The sequence below is a fragment of the Atractosteus spatula genome, chromosome 11 (genome assembly GCF_055471065.1).
Source record: "Atractosteus spatula isolate fAtrSpa1 chromosome 11, fAtrSpa1.hap1, whole genome shotgun sequence".
Classification (NCBI taxonomy): domain Eukaryota; kingdom Metazoa; phylum Chordata; class Actinopteri; order Semionotiformes; family Lepisosteidae; genus Atractosteus; species Atractosteus spatula.
In genome coordinates this window covers 41,149,566-41,168,322 of record NC_142716.1, presented here as the reverse complement: position 1 = coordinate 41,168,322, position 18,757 = coordinate 41,149,566, and the positions used below count along the sequence as shown (strand labels likewise).

At 35.2% G+C, this 18,757-nt stretch overlaps 1 protein-coding gene across 1 annotated transcript in view; it reads right to left on the bottom strand.

Annotated features, from left to right (window-relative positions):
* The window catches only part of stxbp4 (syntaxin binding protein 4), an 83,734-nt gene extending 69,818 nt beyond the window's left edge, over positions 1 to 13,916 (bottom strand). Inside the window, exons 1-8 of the mRNA XM_088926646.1 lie at positions 13,849 to 13,916; positions 7,950 to 8,023; positions 7,761 to 7,856; positions 7,533 to 7,602; positions 7,114 to 7,188; positions 2,596 to 2,681; positions 1,118 to 1,247; positions 282 to 414 (exon numbers count right to left, since the gene is read on the bottom strand). Coding sequence (XP_088782772.1) covers positions 282 to 414; positions 1,118 to 1,247; positions 2,596 to 2,681; positions 7,114 to 7,188; positions 7,533 to 7,602; positions 7,761 to 7,856; positions 7,950 to 8,023; positions 13,849 to 13,916 — 732 coding nt within the window. The remainder of the gene's footprint in view (positions 1 to 281; positions 415 to 1,117; positions 1,248 to 2,595; positions 2,682 to 7,113; positions 7,189 to 7,532; positions 7,603 to 7,760; positions 7,857 to 7,949; positions 8,024 to 13,848) is intronic.
* Between the last annotated feature and the right edge of the window lie 4,841 nt (positions 13,917 to 18,757).

Below are 18,757 nucleotides of genomic sequence, written 5' to 3'. Positions count from 1 at the left end.
TGAGAATTATTATATATTTCTCTCTTTTTTTAGTTAAATCTAAATTTAAGGCAGAAGGATCAGTGAGCACAGCTTTTAAAACAGTGACTAAAATACAACACAATTGTTTCAGCAGGAATGGAGAGCACTAGAATCATTGCCCTACCTGCAACAATTTGGCAAACAGAGACTATATATTTGTTCTGTGTTTCATGCCCTCCTGGCGAATGGAAATAAAACAGCTGATTTTCAGCAGCACCATAAACAGAGAATGAAAAGTAAAGCTGGACTCAGATAGTCACCTTGTGGCAATCACCGCCTGGTACGATATCCTGGATGTAAACCATAGGCCCTTCAGCTCGGTTTGCTCCTCCCTTGATGTTCAGGCCCAGACCTGTTCCCTTGGCAACACATATCAACTGAATTGCACTGTCACTGCATGAAGAGACAGCAGAATTAAAGGTCATCAGGGTAGAGGATATCTGCAGCTCGATTACAAAATGGTGCCATGGGCTTCCGATTTTCTTGCTGACCCTGAGCTGATGTTTGCATAATCTCATGTGTGGGAGGTTTTCACGAATATCTACACCTATACAGCAAGTAAATTATGTATCAATGCAATCACCCTGGACCAGGACTAATCCTTCTGGTCTTCTGTCTGATATCTATACATAATCTATAAAATCTATGAAATGAGGGCTTAAACTATTTAAATAGCAATAAATAACACCCAGGTAAATCCTGAAAGTATCTGAACACAAAAAAGAGAGGCAAGTCACAGGCATCACTTATTAAGGTTACAGCATGCGTTGTTAATTGAGGTCAAAATATATATATTTTTTTCAAATAGAGCTCTAATTCATCTATTTATTCATCTGTTTGCTATTTTCATATTCAGAAATGTCAAAGTCTAGTCAATACAATCTCATTAGAATGAGATTTCAGTTTGTTTTCTGCAGTATCTTAATGACAGTATTGTACTGTACAGTATATGGACCTTTGCAAAAGAATAACTACATTTGATTATGACAGATTGTATAAAAAACAAAGAAACCATTGTTTCATTTTAATTGAAATCTCATAGTAAACTCGCTTTCAACACATAACAAGATACTTTTTTATTTATCCCAAAACTTACGTCATTGCTTGCGGTGCTGCAGGGGCAGCATAGCTGCCAGAATAGCTTGTGACTATGTCCTTTGGACTTAAGAGCTGGGGGCTGGTGGATCTAGATGATGATGATGATGATGCAGTTTCAATCACCTTTCCTGAAAACCAGAAGGGCAGGCCTGTTTAAAATTACTCTTGGCCTCTGTGGTGGAATGGATCTAACAGTATATTTTTGTCAAAAAAACGATTTTTCATGGTCTGTCAAATGATAAAAAAGCCAAATGTCTGTTGTTCCATGTTTTTTTCCGCTTCAGGGCGCAATCTTTAATATCTATTCTTATTAATACATAAATATAGAATTTATTCTATTCATGGTTATAATGTACTTGAGACCCTGCCAATAAAAGTTACAGCAGACAAGGCAAGGTGCTGAATCAAGCTCCTTCTTCTGACACAGTATCCCAGACTACAGGGATCAAGCACCGTTTGGTGCCTCCCTGGCACATCAAAATTACGAGTATCTATTTGTCGGCCTGCGCTCTCATGCCTCTCAGTGACACAACGACCCTGCAGGCAGCCGGGAGGCAAGCGGTGCTGTTGGTGAGGGACGTGCCTCTGGTCCAGTCGACCCCTGACTTCCAGTATGGGGCTGTGTTCCCAGTGATGTGTGAGAAAGCGAATGCCTCAAAGGTGGACAAGTTGGAGGTGTGCCTTTATCTTTTTAATTCTCACCTGTTGTGGGGTTCATAGCTGTGAGCAGAGGTTTGAAACACTCACACCTAGCTAGTCTATACTGGGTGGGTATAAAAAAAAATGATTGTCAATTCCAAATTTAAAAAATGACTTGAATTTGAAACTGTGCTTTTTCGGCTATAAATAACGTTAATACAACCTACTGTATTAACAATATATGCATCCTACATAACTCATTTCGGAAAAGACACTAGATACAGAAATGAAATCCAAACAAAATCAAGATTTCCATAACTGATATGTCAGACTGGGATGGCACAGTCCTGGGTTAGAGGTGTAAGTGGCTCCAGTTTGGAGGTTACAGGTTCTGCCGGTGTCTGTGCGGATGTGTTTTGCAGTCCGTTTGATATTTTAGTCTTTATCGTATTCCCTTTTAAAATCCAATTCTTTATATAACTGGATATTTTTATTATAATGGAAAAAAGCCAGCTAAACCACAGCTTTGCTATATCTGTTAAATAAAGTAGAAGTTCTACAACGTCTGCCTTTAGAAAATTTATATTGTGCAGTAATTTAAATTAAGCTGATAGGAGAGATCAATAAAACACAGTGGAGACAGCTTTTTAAACTATGTGAATTTTGCAAGATCATTTTTTAAAAGATAGTGGGATACCAATAACATCTTTAAAAATTAAGGAACAATAAATCTGAAATCTAAACAAATTCTGAATGCAGAATTCTGTTATTTATTTACTACTTAAGTGAGGACTTTTGTAATTGTGTCTAATATGAAATGAAGTGTAAGAAACCCACCAGGAGCTAGAGGGATTGGGGAACTTCGTTCAGAGCCTGTACTATTGCTAGAGCCATACTTCTCCATTAGTTGTTTGAATTCTCTCCTGAAACAGAACAAAGATTAATTATATTGATGCATTTCACCGAATTCTGATCACAACCCTGACACAACAGTGCCTTTTCAGTAACCAATTTAACATAACAATATGTGCAAGAATGCTTCGAAGGTCACCAAGACTTGTTCTAAAGAAATACCTAAAGTTTTTATATTGCCATTCATCTTCACATTAACACTGAATTGAGAGAGAGGGGTTAATACAGACCCACTCCCTGGACCCTACAGTACATTCACACTGCACTGAGAGAGAGGATTAATACAGACAAACTCACTGGACACTACAGAACATTAACACTGCACTGTTTCATTTCAGTTTTCCAAAATGTGTTTATTTCACAAAAGCTAGAAATATGGGATATAACCTTTCAACAAAGTGCTGGTTGAAAGGTTTCCAATTTAAAATAGATTGTTAATCAGACATTAAGGTGAAATTACCTCAGACTTTAATAAATTTAATTAAGTAAAAGTGTCTTGTGAACATTTTTACAAATCATCATACAGTATTTAATATGTTTATATTATCAGCTGAATGAGTTCAGCTTCATAAAATTAGTTACTGGGCATAAATTATATTCTATAAAAAGAAACAAATTACATTTACTCTTAAAAGGTAATGTGAGGAAACAGGATATGTTTGATACTAGGCACTCCTTTTTTCCCCATTGACAAAATTAAAATATGGATCTTGCCCAAATTGAAGCGTTCTTTAGTGATCAGCTGCACGCTCCTGTGAACAAAACTAATGTTTTGTCTCCATCTGGTGGATGTTTGCAAATGTACACCACAAACCTGAGATTTTAATGATCACCTTAATTTTATTCGGTGCTTTCAACAAAACGTAATCTCAAGGCATTTACAGTAAACAAATCAGCTACAGGTCTCTACAAATTAATAAAATAAATTAAACAGATTTAAAAGCTAGAATATAAAAAATGAGTTTTAGAACAGTATTTGGGAGTGTTGACTGACTTACAAAATTAAATTTGGGGTGAAAGATTATTTCACAGTCCTGGAGCAACAGAACAGGATAAATTGTCTCCAGGTGTTTAGAGCATTACTTTGAGAACTGAAAGCCAGTGGCTAGAGATCAAAGAAGACCAAAATGATGTGAAGACGGAAAGGGAGTTAACCGTTCACTGTTATTGGCAGGAGCCAAACCATTCAAGCCCTTAAAGATGAGGATGATTAATTTGAATTATATTCTGAAACCCACAGGGAGCAAGTGCAGGGAAGCTAAAACATATGATACATGCTCATGCATTTTTGATCTAGTTAAGATCTGAGCAGCTGAGTTCTCAACATGAAGCTATTTGTTAAGAACGTGTTTGGATCCACAAGCCAACAGTGCATTACAATAACCAGGCCTGGAAAGGACAAAGACATGTATTAACTTTTCTGCATCAGATTGTGAGAGTAATGTCAGAAATGATATGAAAATGAAAAATGACAACGTCATCACATTGAGAACATTGGCTTCAAATGCATCAAATATGGCACCAGGAGTCTTGCACTAAGACCATCAACACATTTTAAGACCATTGACACATCTCCGGAGTGCCAATAGCACAATTTTAGTTTTGTCAGAATTCAGATGTGAAAGGTCTTGTGGCCTTTTTCAACATCACCTATGCACAGGAAAGTATCTGCTTTGTATGCGAATAAAATTGGCTAAATAAAGCAATATACTAACTTGATGCTAATATCCATACTTCTCTAAATATTTATTTTACACAATGATGAAAATCAACACTAAATTCAAAAGTAATTATTAGTGACAAGCAAACAAGGACATCCCATTAAACATCACTCCTTTGCTAGTCCTGGAAAAACAGATTAAAAATAATTAGATTACACTGGTAACTATACCTAAGTTTCAGTCTTCAGAAATACAGACTAAGATACCACAACATAAGAAAAAAGAGATTTCTGCTCCTTCAATTCCATTCAAAAAGAACATTGTTTCAAAACAATAGACCAGGATAAAATAATTAGTTTAATGGCTCCCTAAGACTGTTCAAAATTGTATGACAAAAATTAAGTTTTCTGTACAGTTATAACTATTTTATGTACATAAAAAACTAAAGCATACAGTATGTACAGATTATAAAACAGATAAAAATGTTAAATGTCATTTAGTTGAAATCTGAATTCATCGATTAACATGTTTTCTTTCAATAGTATTTTTCTTTGTAAAATTGTGATTATAATAGTAGATCATTTGTAAATTAATTCAGATTATGGTACTGAATATGAATATACAATTTTAACAAATTGGATTTCAGTGTTTAGTCCAGTCCTGAACATTCTACTGAAAATTCTGGAATGCTATGGACGACACAAGCCAACACAGATAACATTCCAAAGTGGAATGCTCTTTTTTAGGGATGAGAAAGAAAGTTTTGCTTTTTCCTCTAAGGAAAATATAGTTCCCTATAGGTAAGTTGTTAATAGACCTGTGCCCTGAAAATGTCAATGTGTATTCCCCGTAAAAGCAGCCACCTCAAAAGTAAGCCAGCTAGTTTTTTCAATTGAAATGCACAGGGGACTGCAGTGTGTCATTTCAGTTTATGTCGGTCAGACACAATTGTGCACATTTGACATCTTGGCTAAATATAGAATTATAGTGTCAGCAGTTGACCTATAAGTCCTGTTAACTGCACAGCTTTCTGTTATTATAGTCAGGCTTAAGAGTTCAACTGAAAAACACTCTGGTTCAAAAGAGTGGCAAATAAAAAACTTGTATCAATGACAAACGTAAATAATACAACTTTTTAAATAATACTATTTTTTCCCTTGGCTGGGTCACATCTTTATTGAAAAAATGTAATCCCTGTTTCTGAATTCACTCCACAAATAGAAGTTTTTATTAAGATAAAAATAGATTACAGCTAGAAGTACTGTATAAGGTATATATATATGTCATGAAATATATGTCCTACAGCAGGTTAAACCTTTCTTTGCATTGTGCAGTAATTAATAATACAGGATAATGACATTATATACAAGTCTTGTTAAAGAGAACAAAATCTTAGCCCCCCTACATTTAGATTGAAAGTGTGTCACAATTTTAAGAAACACTTATATAACATAATATTTTTGTGGGGAAATATGGGTTTTCTGTTTTGCCAGAGAAGTTTGACTTACTGCCAGTTTGGAACCATAACTGGAAGTAGATAACAGGATTTCATTGAAATTAACATTCTGTCAGTGTAGCATAAAAACTATAAATACTTTAAAATCTCTAAACAGACAATTATAAAACATCTAGTATACTAACTCACTGAGAACAAATGGTCTGTAATTTGTATTCTGTTACATTCAGAAGCTTAAGTGTTTTATGTTTTTTAACAGTGCAATTTGAAAATTGTACCAGCCATTTAAATTATGTGCTATGCTAAAATCTCTTCAGCTATTTAAAAAAAGATTATACAATTTGCAGCCTCATAGGACTCTGAGCACAGGTAGGTAAATTGTGTCACTTGAGAAAATGTAATGACTGAGAGCTTGATATGTGGGCATGAAGAGCACTAGACCGGGTCCAGGAGCACATGGCATAATATATATGTAGAACAAAAGCTGCATTAACTATTATTTGACAAGTGAAAAAGGGAAGAGCAAATGCTATAATCACATGTCCAGATCAATCCCTTGTATTAATATTATTATCCATTTTTAGCACTATCAGACAAAATCAAGACCTTAATCACTTATCAGACTTAGAAAAAGATTAGCTGGTAATTTAAGGATAGCACTCGTTAAAGACATGCGCCTACCAACCAAGCATTTAGCCCTGAAGCACGATGGACAAAATTAAGAAAACAACAAAACAGATCTTTTGGAATATTTTTAGCCACATTGAAGTGCTCAAAGAAGACTAAAAAATGGAATATGAAGGAATATTTTCAACTGAAAGCATTTGCGACTGTTTTGTTAATCTAAATTCAGTTTTGTAACTGAACTACAGTAGAACAGAGTTCAAATGTTGTCCAGCTACTGTTATTGTCAATATTGTGATGTTAAAAGTAATCACTTCTAGTTTGGGGGGAAAACTGCCTGGCTTGAACTTTAAAAAAGAATTTGCATTCAAGATGTTTTTTTCTTCTGATCCAAGCATCCAATTGCACTTCACATACAGATCATCCAAAAAACAACAGTAGTGTACAAAAGGCCACCCTTTCAGCAGTCAAACACCCCAGATTTTTACTCCGGTACAAAACACAATGGCTACATCACAGGAACAGTTCAAAAGGGTATCAGAGTCAGGATTGTGAAAGATGAAACAATGAAATTGTCCAACTTGAATTAGAATTTCGCTGATTAGGCAAGATTATTTTAGAGTTCCCATTCTAAATTCATGATCTCATTTGAAATATTTCTTTCAAGGGATTTTTAAAATAAATGTGGTAGCACTTACTTACCGAGATTCATCATCCCTTGCGATCAAGAGGGACATGTGGTTGGATGCCGAAGCTGTGCGCAGGATGTCGACTGCCCTGCGGGGTGAAACACAAGTATGTATTTTATTTCCTTCAGTAAACATTTAGGTTTGATACTGCGCTGCAGCAAGTTAGAAGTGAAAACCCAGACTTGATTGTATTGGTTTTTGGAGAAGTGGTGACCCAAATTGAAGTACTGTGAAGGCCACCCTAAATGCAAGATCAAAAATGCTATCAAAGTTATTAAAATCAGCATTTCTTTTGCAAACAAATTACTAATGCAAAAAAAGGGAATGTGAAGAAGACATTTTGGGGTCTTTGTAATTTCAAATTATACGTCTGAGGGATTCTAAAATTAGTAGCTAAAGTAAGAACAATAAGTAGAAAAAAATATATAAAACCTTTCATTGGTTACGCCTCCCAAACTCATATTATTGACGTCCAAAATAAGGTCACCTGGCTTAAGTCTTCCTGTAAAAACAAACAGACTGTCATGCACATTGTAATGTGACAGATTGAAGGCTCTAAATAGACAGTCAGATTGACAAATACAGCTGTGACTGTTTAAAAACATCTGGACCTCTGATTGAAGAGGTTTGTGCTTTCATTTTTCTTTCGACAATACATACCATCCAGAGCAGCCACACCACCTGGAAGAATCCTTTTGATATATACGCCATATTCTTCGCCTGTTATCTCCTTATATCCTCCGATGACTTTAACACCTGTGTGAGAGGAGGCATTAGAAAACAAAAGGAGGCCCAAAGGACAATAGTATTAAGAGCACAAAAGTTCATGGGTCACGTCAGGAAACTCACCTAACCCTTTCTTACAATCTGAAAACTCGATGCGCTGCACTGCACGGTTTATTCCATGTGGACCCATTATTGTCCTAAATCAAAAGTCAAAGAGACATGGTTATGCAAGTTTTTTTCACACTCCAAGATTTCAGTTTCTCCAGAATAATTTTATGACTTTACTTTGTTCACTGGCTTCAGCTTTCCACATTTAAATATTGTAAACATTTAGCAATTTGTTTTTAAAAGTATACCTTGAAGGGACATTCCTATTACTCTATAAATGTTTCTTACTGTATGTACAGAAAAGACAAGTAAGGCACAGCATAATTCTCACAAATCAATGAAGGGATTATTTCTTGAAAAAATAATTGAAAAACATATTTAAACACAAAATTGATGTAAACTAAGTCTAATTCTTAATTGTTGTAAACGAAGTCTAATTCTTTATTCAATACAGTATATGCTGAAGTCAAGCAAGGGGAACAGGAAAGTGAAAAGTTTTCTTTTTACTTCAGCTGGAAGCAAAGATTCTGATGTCCATCACTTTTAATTTGTCTCTAAATGGGCTGTGTGGTATGAATCTGTTGCAACAAATAAGTCCCAGCACTTACTGCAATATTTAAGTTTCCATTAATCTTGCAAAAGATTCCATTTCGTGAATAAATTAAACAGGCCCTCACCATAATAGAATCCCCATTATGCTCGATAGTTTTTCAATAGCACTTTTGCTATTTTACCTGTCTATGAACTTTGGAAACGATTTACTCATCAGACCTCAGGAAACTGTCAAAAAGCTTACTATTAGGCTTACTACTGAGTACTGATAGGTGCTAAATGTAGTGTATTGGCTTAGGAAGTTGCTTGCATTGATTTGTGTGTGCTCTGGAATCACTCATGATGCTGTGCTCTGCAACAGTGCTTCTCATCTGTTTTCTGAAGGGCGCAGTCTTTAGATTTTGACAAGAATAGAACTCTCACTTAAAAACTTAAACTGTTAACTGTTCATAGGATACTCTTGGCTTAGAAATAAATAGTGAGATATTTATCCACTAATGATAAGTCATTTAAAACTTAATAAAAATTAGCTTCTAATATTACCCACCCATTATATTTTTAATATAATAAGAAACAGTTTGTCTGTATACAGCAGTTGTGTTAAAAAAACACTTAAAAATGCTCTACACTGTTATAGAGTTACATATCGCTTTATGTTTCATATAAAAATGTGATTTATATTTTTATTTTGTTGATTTGTTTTCCTTAGTTAATGCTGGAGGTAGAGGCCTTTTGTCTTTGATGTAACGCTATACATTTTTAGATGAAGATCTTAATTGCCCAGCGTTATGTGGAAGAAACTGGGTTATTCTGTATGATGTTTTTTCTAAAGAGTCTTTTATTATTGCAAAAGTGGGAGTGCAATTTATAAAAAAGCCATGTTGCAGTAAATCCCGATAGTCTAGATAGGTGTCTGATCTCTGTTGTGTTTAATCCTCCCAACAGACAGTGAGAAATATGAGACAAAAGCTCTGCATTGAACTAGGACATAGACTACAGGACATTAACGATTTCTAGGACTTAGGGACACCAAACAACACAGTGCAACTAGTAACTTGAGGTTTATCACTTCTTTCTTAGATCAGTTAAACAAAATGTAAATTTAAATTTAATTAACTCACTTGAAAAACCATTTAATATTATAAACAATGGAGTTATATGTATTCATACTCTCTCTTTAATTTGTGAATTGCTGTCTGCCACAATTAGGGATGTTATCACTTTACTTCAATAGTTTGCCCTTGTTTCTTTTTGTCAAATCCTAAATTTATACTCAGGATATATTTACAAAGTAGTAATACTTTCAATAAAGTTTAAACAGACTCAGAAGTATGTTCCAATTTTCTTTACGTAACTAATCACTGTTTATGTTTTGAGAACCCTAGTACCTGCTGTTTATCCTACATACTATGGACATTTCATATTTAATCACATCTGTTATTTAACTGACATTACTTTTAAGGTCCCTTTGAAACAGTCAAACATAAATTGATCTCCATCATGAGTAACCTCGGAGAACACTTGGAAAACTGCTTTTCCTAACAAGGCTCAAAGCTTTTATTCTTCCAGCAAATGTCACACTAATATTTTCTGGTACACTGCTTGGAAGCAAATAATAAATTATTCAAACCACACAGAAAACATAAATGATCAGAAACATTCCCACTTACACAAGACACCGTAAATGTACACTTTCACATATTTTACTTGAACTTAACCAGCAAATAACATGTAATAAACACATAGAATTACAATAATAAAGACAGCTATTGAGATATAGGCAGTAGAAGGTATTAAAAGATCTATTAAACTATAAAGGTCACTATAGACACAGTCATTAAAATCATTCAAATCTCCCACAATTCAGATTCTATACACATCATACAGATCTATGAAATCTTTGTCAAATAACACCTCACAAATTTTTCATAAAGACTGCATCGTGAAGTTTTTTTCTCTCATCAAAAAACCAAAATAATCTGTAAGAGTGTAGGTAAAGAATTGTGTTTGAAGGGAAGCACTATATACAGCACTAGGAATGCCCCTGGGATATAACCTTTAATTCTGATACAACAGAGTATATGTATATGTATCAACGAACCTTCTTGTTTACCTTCTTGTTTCTAGGAATGCACAGCTTTTAGTTGTTTCTTGTACATGTAATGGACTTAACTAAGACCTCATTTGTCATTTAACAGCAGTTGGATCTGCAAACCTGTTAAATATCCCTTTCTCCCAAGCCTCAGCTTAGCTCTTCTGAATGCTACTCTAAATCTACAGTACACTTTACAATAAGGTTAAGTAATTCTAACAGGAGTCCTAAATCCTGGAATCCTCAAGGCATATTAAAAAGATTTGATTTCTACACCACAGTTAGTACTATTGCCCACTCAACATGCTGAAGGACAATATATTTTAAGTAGCCCATACCACCCAAGCTCATTATCATAACCTTCATCTCTCTAAAACAAGCATACATTATAAAATTATAGTAGATGGTAGGCAAAGTACTGTTTTAAAACACAGGTTAACACTATCATATAAACCTTAAATACAGCTGATTCTGTAGTCTGAGATATACAGTATATTTTAATGACTTGCTGCAAATAACACATTCCTAAGGCAATCCGTTTAAAGGATATCTTTAGCACTCATAAACAACACATCATGCTATAAGCTACACTAAAGAACAGATATATTCTTTCATTTGACTACTGGAAATGCCACCTCAGCATACGAACCTAGTGAAAACACCTTCCAAAATGTTAGTACATGATACGAGATGAAGACCAGATATAGAATTTTGTTGAAACCTGTTTAATTAAGCTTGTTTCTTAAATCTATGCCCTAATACCAGAGATGAATCTAGAAACTTAACCCCAGTATATCTAACCTATATTTAATTTTATTGGTATAAAGGTCAGACTAATGTGTGTTAAAAATACTTTTTTGAATATGGGGTACAGAGACAGAGTTTGTGAAATGGTTATAACCAGCTTCTTTTTGTGTACACATTACTCTTTAGAGGTTTTACCTTTCAATACCAGTCCTTTTTTCTTATTGCATGTTCCCTTAAAAAGAAGCGAAATAACACATCCAGAGGACTTCCCTTTCAAAAACTCCAGTGCAGAACAAAGCTTTCAAACAATTCTCAATTCCAAATCAGATGAGTATACAATAAAACTATTCTGTTCCAAACCTTTGTTCAAAAGGTGTATGGGTGCAAAAATCTGAGAGAATTCAAGATGTTGATTAAGACAAAGGGTAGACTTGCTCCATGTAATATTGTGCTCTATGAGCAATTAATGATATAACATCAATGAGACAGTTATTATTTATTTTTGAGCTTGTTAAATAAACAATTTTCTTCTTTTTCTAGTGGTCATAAAATCAAGTCCTCCTTCATCTGAATACACTCTTAAAAAATGGCTTCTTCATTCTGTACAATTTAAGCTTTAAGCTAAGTAAGATGTAAAAAACAAAACAGAAACTCACTGAAATTGCATGCAATTAAAACACATTTCAAAACCACACAATAAAATCTCTGAACGGGTTTTAAAATACTCTGTGTTTGATATGGGATCATACTATCAAGTTTTCTCCTAACCAAATCTTCAACAATTACATAACGCTATAGAAACCAGACCTATAGAAAATTTAACAAATAAAGAAATTTATTTTCCCAAAAATGTCATGTCATACATGAACATATATATGTATTGTACATATATACTATGAAAAATATTTCCTGTTCCTTTAATTTTCTTATATAATCACAACAGGGAATGTAGGTATACACCCTTTTTTGCCTGAATTTTTATTTTCATGTAAAACATAAAACATGCACATGTACTGTAGGAATTCTTGTTTGACAGAAAGAGAACTTTAAAAGTTTTTCATTGTTGAACACAAATATTAACAGGCATCAGGACTTAGGGTCCCATCAGGCCAGAAACCGCAATTCAGAGTTCATAGACTTTTTCTACTGGCAAGGTCAGATCAGGTTTGCCATACTTGTAGGAATGCTTGGGCACTGATTGGGCCTCATTTCCAGTTTGGGACAAATACCAAGCTATAATTCTTTTGGATGAAACTGTTTGTTTATGAAGCTTGATTTGAATATGTTTGGAGCTTGTTTAGGATGGATGCAAAAGACAACTGTCACTGGGCAGCAAAGCCCAAGTGATCTACAAAATCTGGGGTATATCTTGATGACTAATGGAAATATAAGGGCAGGTATGATCTGACCTCCTGTATGTGTAACTGCACATTTCCCAGTAAAAGTAGCTGGTGGAGGCTGACCTATCAAACAATTATCAAAATACCAATGGGGTAGGCAAACATATCTATCCATATCTACTAAGCATTCAACTTACACAAAGACAATTTAATTAATAAAACATGCATTCTTATTGTAAGCAATGAATATTTGAAGGCAGATAACATATACTTTCAGAGCATCCAAAGATTCGTTAAGTTTCTTTATGTTCATATGACAAATGGTACTGCAAAAAATAAAATCAAAATTACTGCTACTTATGTTCCCAACTGCCTTTCCTTTTTGAAGTCTATCTGCTAACAGACAAAATTTGAATACTCAAATAAATCACTGCAATTAACCTCAAACAATATATGATATAGAGTAGTTATAAGCAAAGCACCACAAGAAACAGGGCATTAAACTGATCCTTTAATACCATATAATCTGCCTTACCTTCTACACACCCCAACAGGAAACACTGTGAACATAGACAGACACACGCTGGGATGCCAGCTGCTCCATTTCTATTAATGAAACGATTGTAAATATCTGCAAACTTCCCTGATTCTGGATGACATCATGCTGGTAAGCAAGGATTTACGATTTGTTCATAAAGACTAGAGCATGAAACTCAAAACAAGAGTGTATGTACAGGACAGTAGATTTAAACGAAAATTTAAACGAATGCTTATCATGGTATCTTTGTGCTGGAGGTTCAGGAAAGTTCAAGAGTGCCAATTAATCTAATGAAAACTATGAGCTAACATCCTTATTTAACAGGTAGTTTTTTTTCTGAAAAATTAAGTAGCAAGTAGGAAAAAGAAAATATAATAATGAGAAAGTAGCACATTTTCACATCACAATTTATTTTTCCTATTCTGCACACAGAAACATGACAATCTCATGCAAAATCAATAAGCTCATAATGGTTTTCCTTTGTGGCTTGAAATACCGTACATCCCCACAGAAAATAAATCCATCTCGAGAGAATCAAAAATACTACAAATTGCTGAAAATCAGTGCAACAGTCTTATAGGATAACTACAGCCTTAATTTTTGTTTTTTTCTTTCCACAAAATTAATTTAAAGAAGCCAACATACCAATACAGCAAAGACAACCCATCAAACCGCTCAGGCTCTGCCTCATCTGACTGTGGAAGCAATGACATTTCAAATCAAGAGGCAAAAACTGAAGTACTAAAAAAGGCACTGAAGTCACCCAGTTGTAGAGAAGATGGTTCAAATCAGGACGGTCTCAGTATCGAAGAGACAAAAATCCTCCCAGACAGTGACAGGGACTAGCCTACCTTTCTATTTAATCTTTCCTGATACCCTCCCGTCACATGGTCTGCTTCACCTCTCCTGCCGAAGGCTCCCTGTTTGTCTTGCTTCCCGTAGCACCTTAACGTCTCAACGTCTGACACAGAACTAACACTACAATTTGATTTCTGTGCATTGTTAAACTGGAGGATTAAGGGGAAAAAACATATTAAATGTCCATCTGGCCTTAGGCTCCTCTATTCCAATCCCACACAGCATCAGGTTCATTCTTTCACTAGCCTGCTAGTCTGACCCTAAAACATGTTTCTGTTATAGAATCAAGCCCTTACACATTTACTTCAAAACAACATGTACCGCCATGCGCCTGCTGAATACAAGAACTGGATTACAGAGTCAGAGTTTTATTTAGTTCTGATTTGAAACTAGCTTTCTAAAAAGAAGGATCAATGGAAAACACAAAAATACAAAAATAAGAATGATACAGCACATAACCAAATGTGGTCTGTGCAATCAGACAGGTTAATATCTGTATTTTATTTCACACAGCACTCGTCTACACTTAATTTAATCTTTGAATGGCTTTTTGGGGTAATAAAGAATAGCCATGAAAATAAATTCCTAAACAATTGCGTTGTTTTGTGCTAAGGCTTATGATATAAGGTTTATTGGAAGAAAGCCTACAGTCTTTACCTCTGTGATAAGGTTGCTGTTGAGTAACAACTGCCTCAGCGCCATTGAATAGAAAGCTATGCTTGCTTGTTCCCAGTAAAGGAAAGAGGCAAGTTTGATCAATTCAGTATTGCAGCTATTTTGTTTTTATAACCGGTTTGAGTTTGGCTTAGAATAAGGTGAGATTTGCAGGATTTATATTACTGTATTAGTATTAAGACCTTTAAACGCATTGGCGATTTGCAAAGTCATCTAGGGCTACAAAATTTACTTGGGTTTTCTGGCTGGCAACCAAATTACAATATTGCAGGATTTATTCCCTCTAGTAAAGCAACTAATAGCAAATATCAATATAAAGTGAAGTATTATGGAGATCTGTGTATGCAGACTTCAAAAATATTTGAGCCATAAGAAAAAATTAAAACTCAATAGTGGCATCATTTCTGAGATAAATCATATCTTCATTTAATAATAATATTAATAAAATACACAGTTTCCGCAGTTACAATAACTTCAGAGTGGGTTCACTAACATTTTATCACCACTATTATAAATACCCTATTATAAATATCACAAATATAAATGTGGATAGAATATGAATGCTATTATCCAGTGATAAAAGCAAACGCAACAAAATTCAGTTCTTGTTTCAAATTTATAAGGCAAACTATTGGAAATACTAAACCATGCTGAATGTTATAACAATTGTATATGCTACCAATACAAAATATATCTTTCTAAAATTACAAAGCAATGATAGCTATATACTTTACTAAAGTGCGCCTCTTTCACCTAGCACGTCATGCTGAACAACAAGGCTCATGTTAAGTTAAACACTGCATTCCTGCTACAACACTTGCAATCCATGTTTTAAGTAACTTCACTTGTTGCATTTCTATAGTCATAGTAAACCACTACAAATTCAGGGATAAGCTTAAAGCTCTTCAACGGTTGTGTGCATCAATACAGTGTATACCATAGAAAACATACATCAAAACAAAATACTTAAACTACAATATCCATTAACACAATTGGCAAAAGAACTTGAAACTATACTGTAGAAATCATTCATTGAAGAGAGGAACTGAACTATGAGAATTGGAGACCACTACACATGGAGGATGAGTGAGTCAGGATGTGATGAGGTTTTTTATCAGGGCGAGGGCTGGCAGGATCTTAGTGTTGAACCATGGAGTTACTATGGTTACTCATACTGGCAGAAAGGATTGAGTTTGGCACCATGCACTGGAGGGGGTGAAAAAGTGAGCCCTCTCCCTGAAAAGAGAGTCTAGACATGCAAGGTATAATAGAGTTCTCAGCTTTGTGTGTCTTCCTTTTTTTGGTGTCATCACAGCGAAATGATGAGAAGCCATCTGGGCCTGAGACCCACCAGGTGGACAGTAGAGGAAAAATGACTGAGAGCAGCAGAGAACTGCTTTTACCATCACTCTGCAGGGCAGGTGGTGGAGATGAAAACACATTCATAGACAGTCACTAGGAGCACTAGAACCAGTACAGCCAATGTCCAAGGCTACATCCTTCATCAGAGTCACCCAGGGAGAGTGCGCCACCTTGAATGGTAGTTAGTGAGCAATTTTCCATATCAGTCATTGTAAACACTGGCCAGATTGGTGAATAAGTGAATATCTCACACATCCTGAGAGTCATAAAAGGCATGCAGTTCCAGCTGATAACAGCTCCACTGTTTTCCTAATCTCTCGTGGAGGTCTGCCTAACTGATGTTTGGCACAGTGCTACAGTATACACCATTGGGTGGACCTAGGCTCTGGGAGACCTTGAAGGAGGGAACAACAAGGGATGGCCAGTCTTCAGATTATAGGAACCTTGCAGGAGCAACTAGACTATGTGCACTGGTTTACTTAGAAGCACTTGACTCCTGTATGCATAAGGCAGATTTTGACCTACATTCCAGAGCCAAGAACTTTGGCCTAGTAAAGTCTGTGTGGATGTTCTGTCCTCTTGGGGAAGAAGGACCGTCTTCCAATACATGTACAATACTGGATCAATTCTCAAAGGTAGTCTGAGAACTGAGATCAGATAAGATCTATGGTGGCAGACTTAGTAGTAGCAGGCTCCAGCTATTAATAATACTATGGGTACCTATTACTAATTGCTGGTTCAATATCTGAGGTATAATTGGGCCAAAGCTTATCTTGGTTTCTGTGGCTCTAAGCTGAGGAAAGAGCACAAGACTTTGCTGCCTGGACAGGATACCAGTCCAATCACAGGGATCACCCCTCCCAGCAATGCTAGTCCTTGTTTATATAGCAGTATGTACCACTCTCAAGGTACACTAGCAGATCAACAGTGGAATACTTTTGTCTGCCAGGCTCTACACCTAGGGAAATGGTTGATCCAATTAAGATTTAACCAAAGCACCCATTTATCCCTTCTCAACAGCCTTAAGCTACTGATGATTTCAAGCGACGTGGAAAACCTGCTGGATTCCATATGCCACGGCATAATGGTATAAATTATAGAGACATCCACCTTTTCAGGGAGTCTTTACTTTATTCGTGTAAGGGGTACATACTGTAACAGACCTCTTCTTGTGTCTTCATTCCTCAGAGCCCACGTTAGGGCTGGTCAGTTATTCAATTATTTCAAAATAAGTCACTTTATAAGATACACAGACCCATACACAGAAAGGTGTGTTTATTTGTTGCCTATTATATTTCTTATATGTGACTTTGTCGTTGTTCGATACGCATACACAAACGTAGAGTATCGATCGGAAATACGAAAACATATTGCATACCTTCCATATCCTGGAAACTGGTGCTTTTTGTCCATAACATAAGACATCCAGTTCCTGTACTGAGCTCCTTAACACGCTTTGCAGCACAGCCGTGTAGGACTGCGGTTTAGCAACAAGTTCATACGTTGATAACGTTTTGAACAGAAAAATAAGTCTGGAAACTATTCATCAATAAAAATAACTGTTTTGTGTAATACTCAATATGAATTATAAAAACTAAAATATTAAAGTCTGTTTATTACAACAAATTAATTGTGCACATAAGGGAAAATCACATCATCCAATTTCAAGTGTATCCAGTAATTACGAGCAAATTCAACACCCTTAGTCATCTAAAAAGGCAGATAATGTTAACTTGCAATATTTTGTAATAACTTCTCTTCATTTAAGCTTCACAACTTAACACCTAATTTTAACATTTGAAGCGATCTTTACAAAAGTGATAAAATAGGTTCGACTGCGTTTCTACAGTGTAGGCAGTTATGCGCACGGTATAACTGATGTACATCCTTTAATATAATTAAAGTTTTTCTCGTAGTAGAATAGTTGTTTTATGTAAAGTAAATCAAACTACTATTTAAATTACTACGTTTGTTTCGAGAAAAAAGACGAAACAACGATACTAATTAAATTCCTCCGAATACTCCGACAATTGTGCAATTAACAGTACTTTGAATTCAATTCAGATGCGCGATCGACAAAACCCGCATCGTTTTTCTAGGTATCCAAAAGGTTAAGGTGAGCTCACTTTTCAGCACTGACTACAAACAATAGTAACGATGTTACTAACGTCTCAGATGTTACTGTTTGAAACGGTCTATTCAACAAGTTTTCAAGCTGTCCATGAATTTAAAAATACAGTAGCAATGCTGGCAAATTAGAGTTTGCAAAGAAAACACAATTGAGCTACCTTTAGTCAACTTTTCCGTTATTTTGAAATGACTTGCTATATATGCATGTTAAAGTAAATTCTTACCTTTTTGGTTTAATAAGCAGCGCTTTCGACTAATTTACCCATACTGCTTAGCGCTTAACATCAAACTACAAAAGCGTGTGCGCCTCGATAAATTGCTTTTGTTGTTGGTCATTATTGAAAGTTAAATTCATGTAAATAAGAACTGTAATTTGCTAGCTATTGTATTATTGAGCTCTTTTATATGATAATGATTTGGATACACATCTTCCTAAAAACTATATTTGGGGGATCTAATATTATATGAAACTATTTCTTTACGTTTCCATTCACATTAAAAGTTCGAACAAGGTAAATCCCTATCTTAG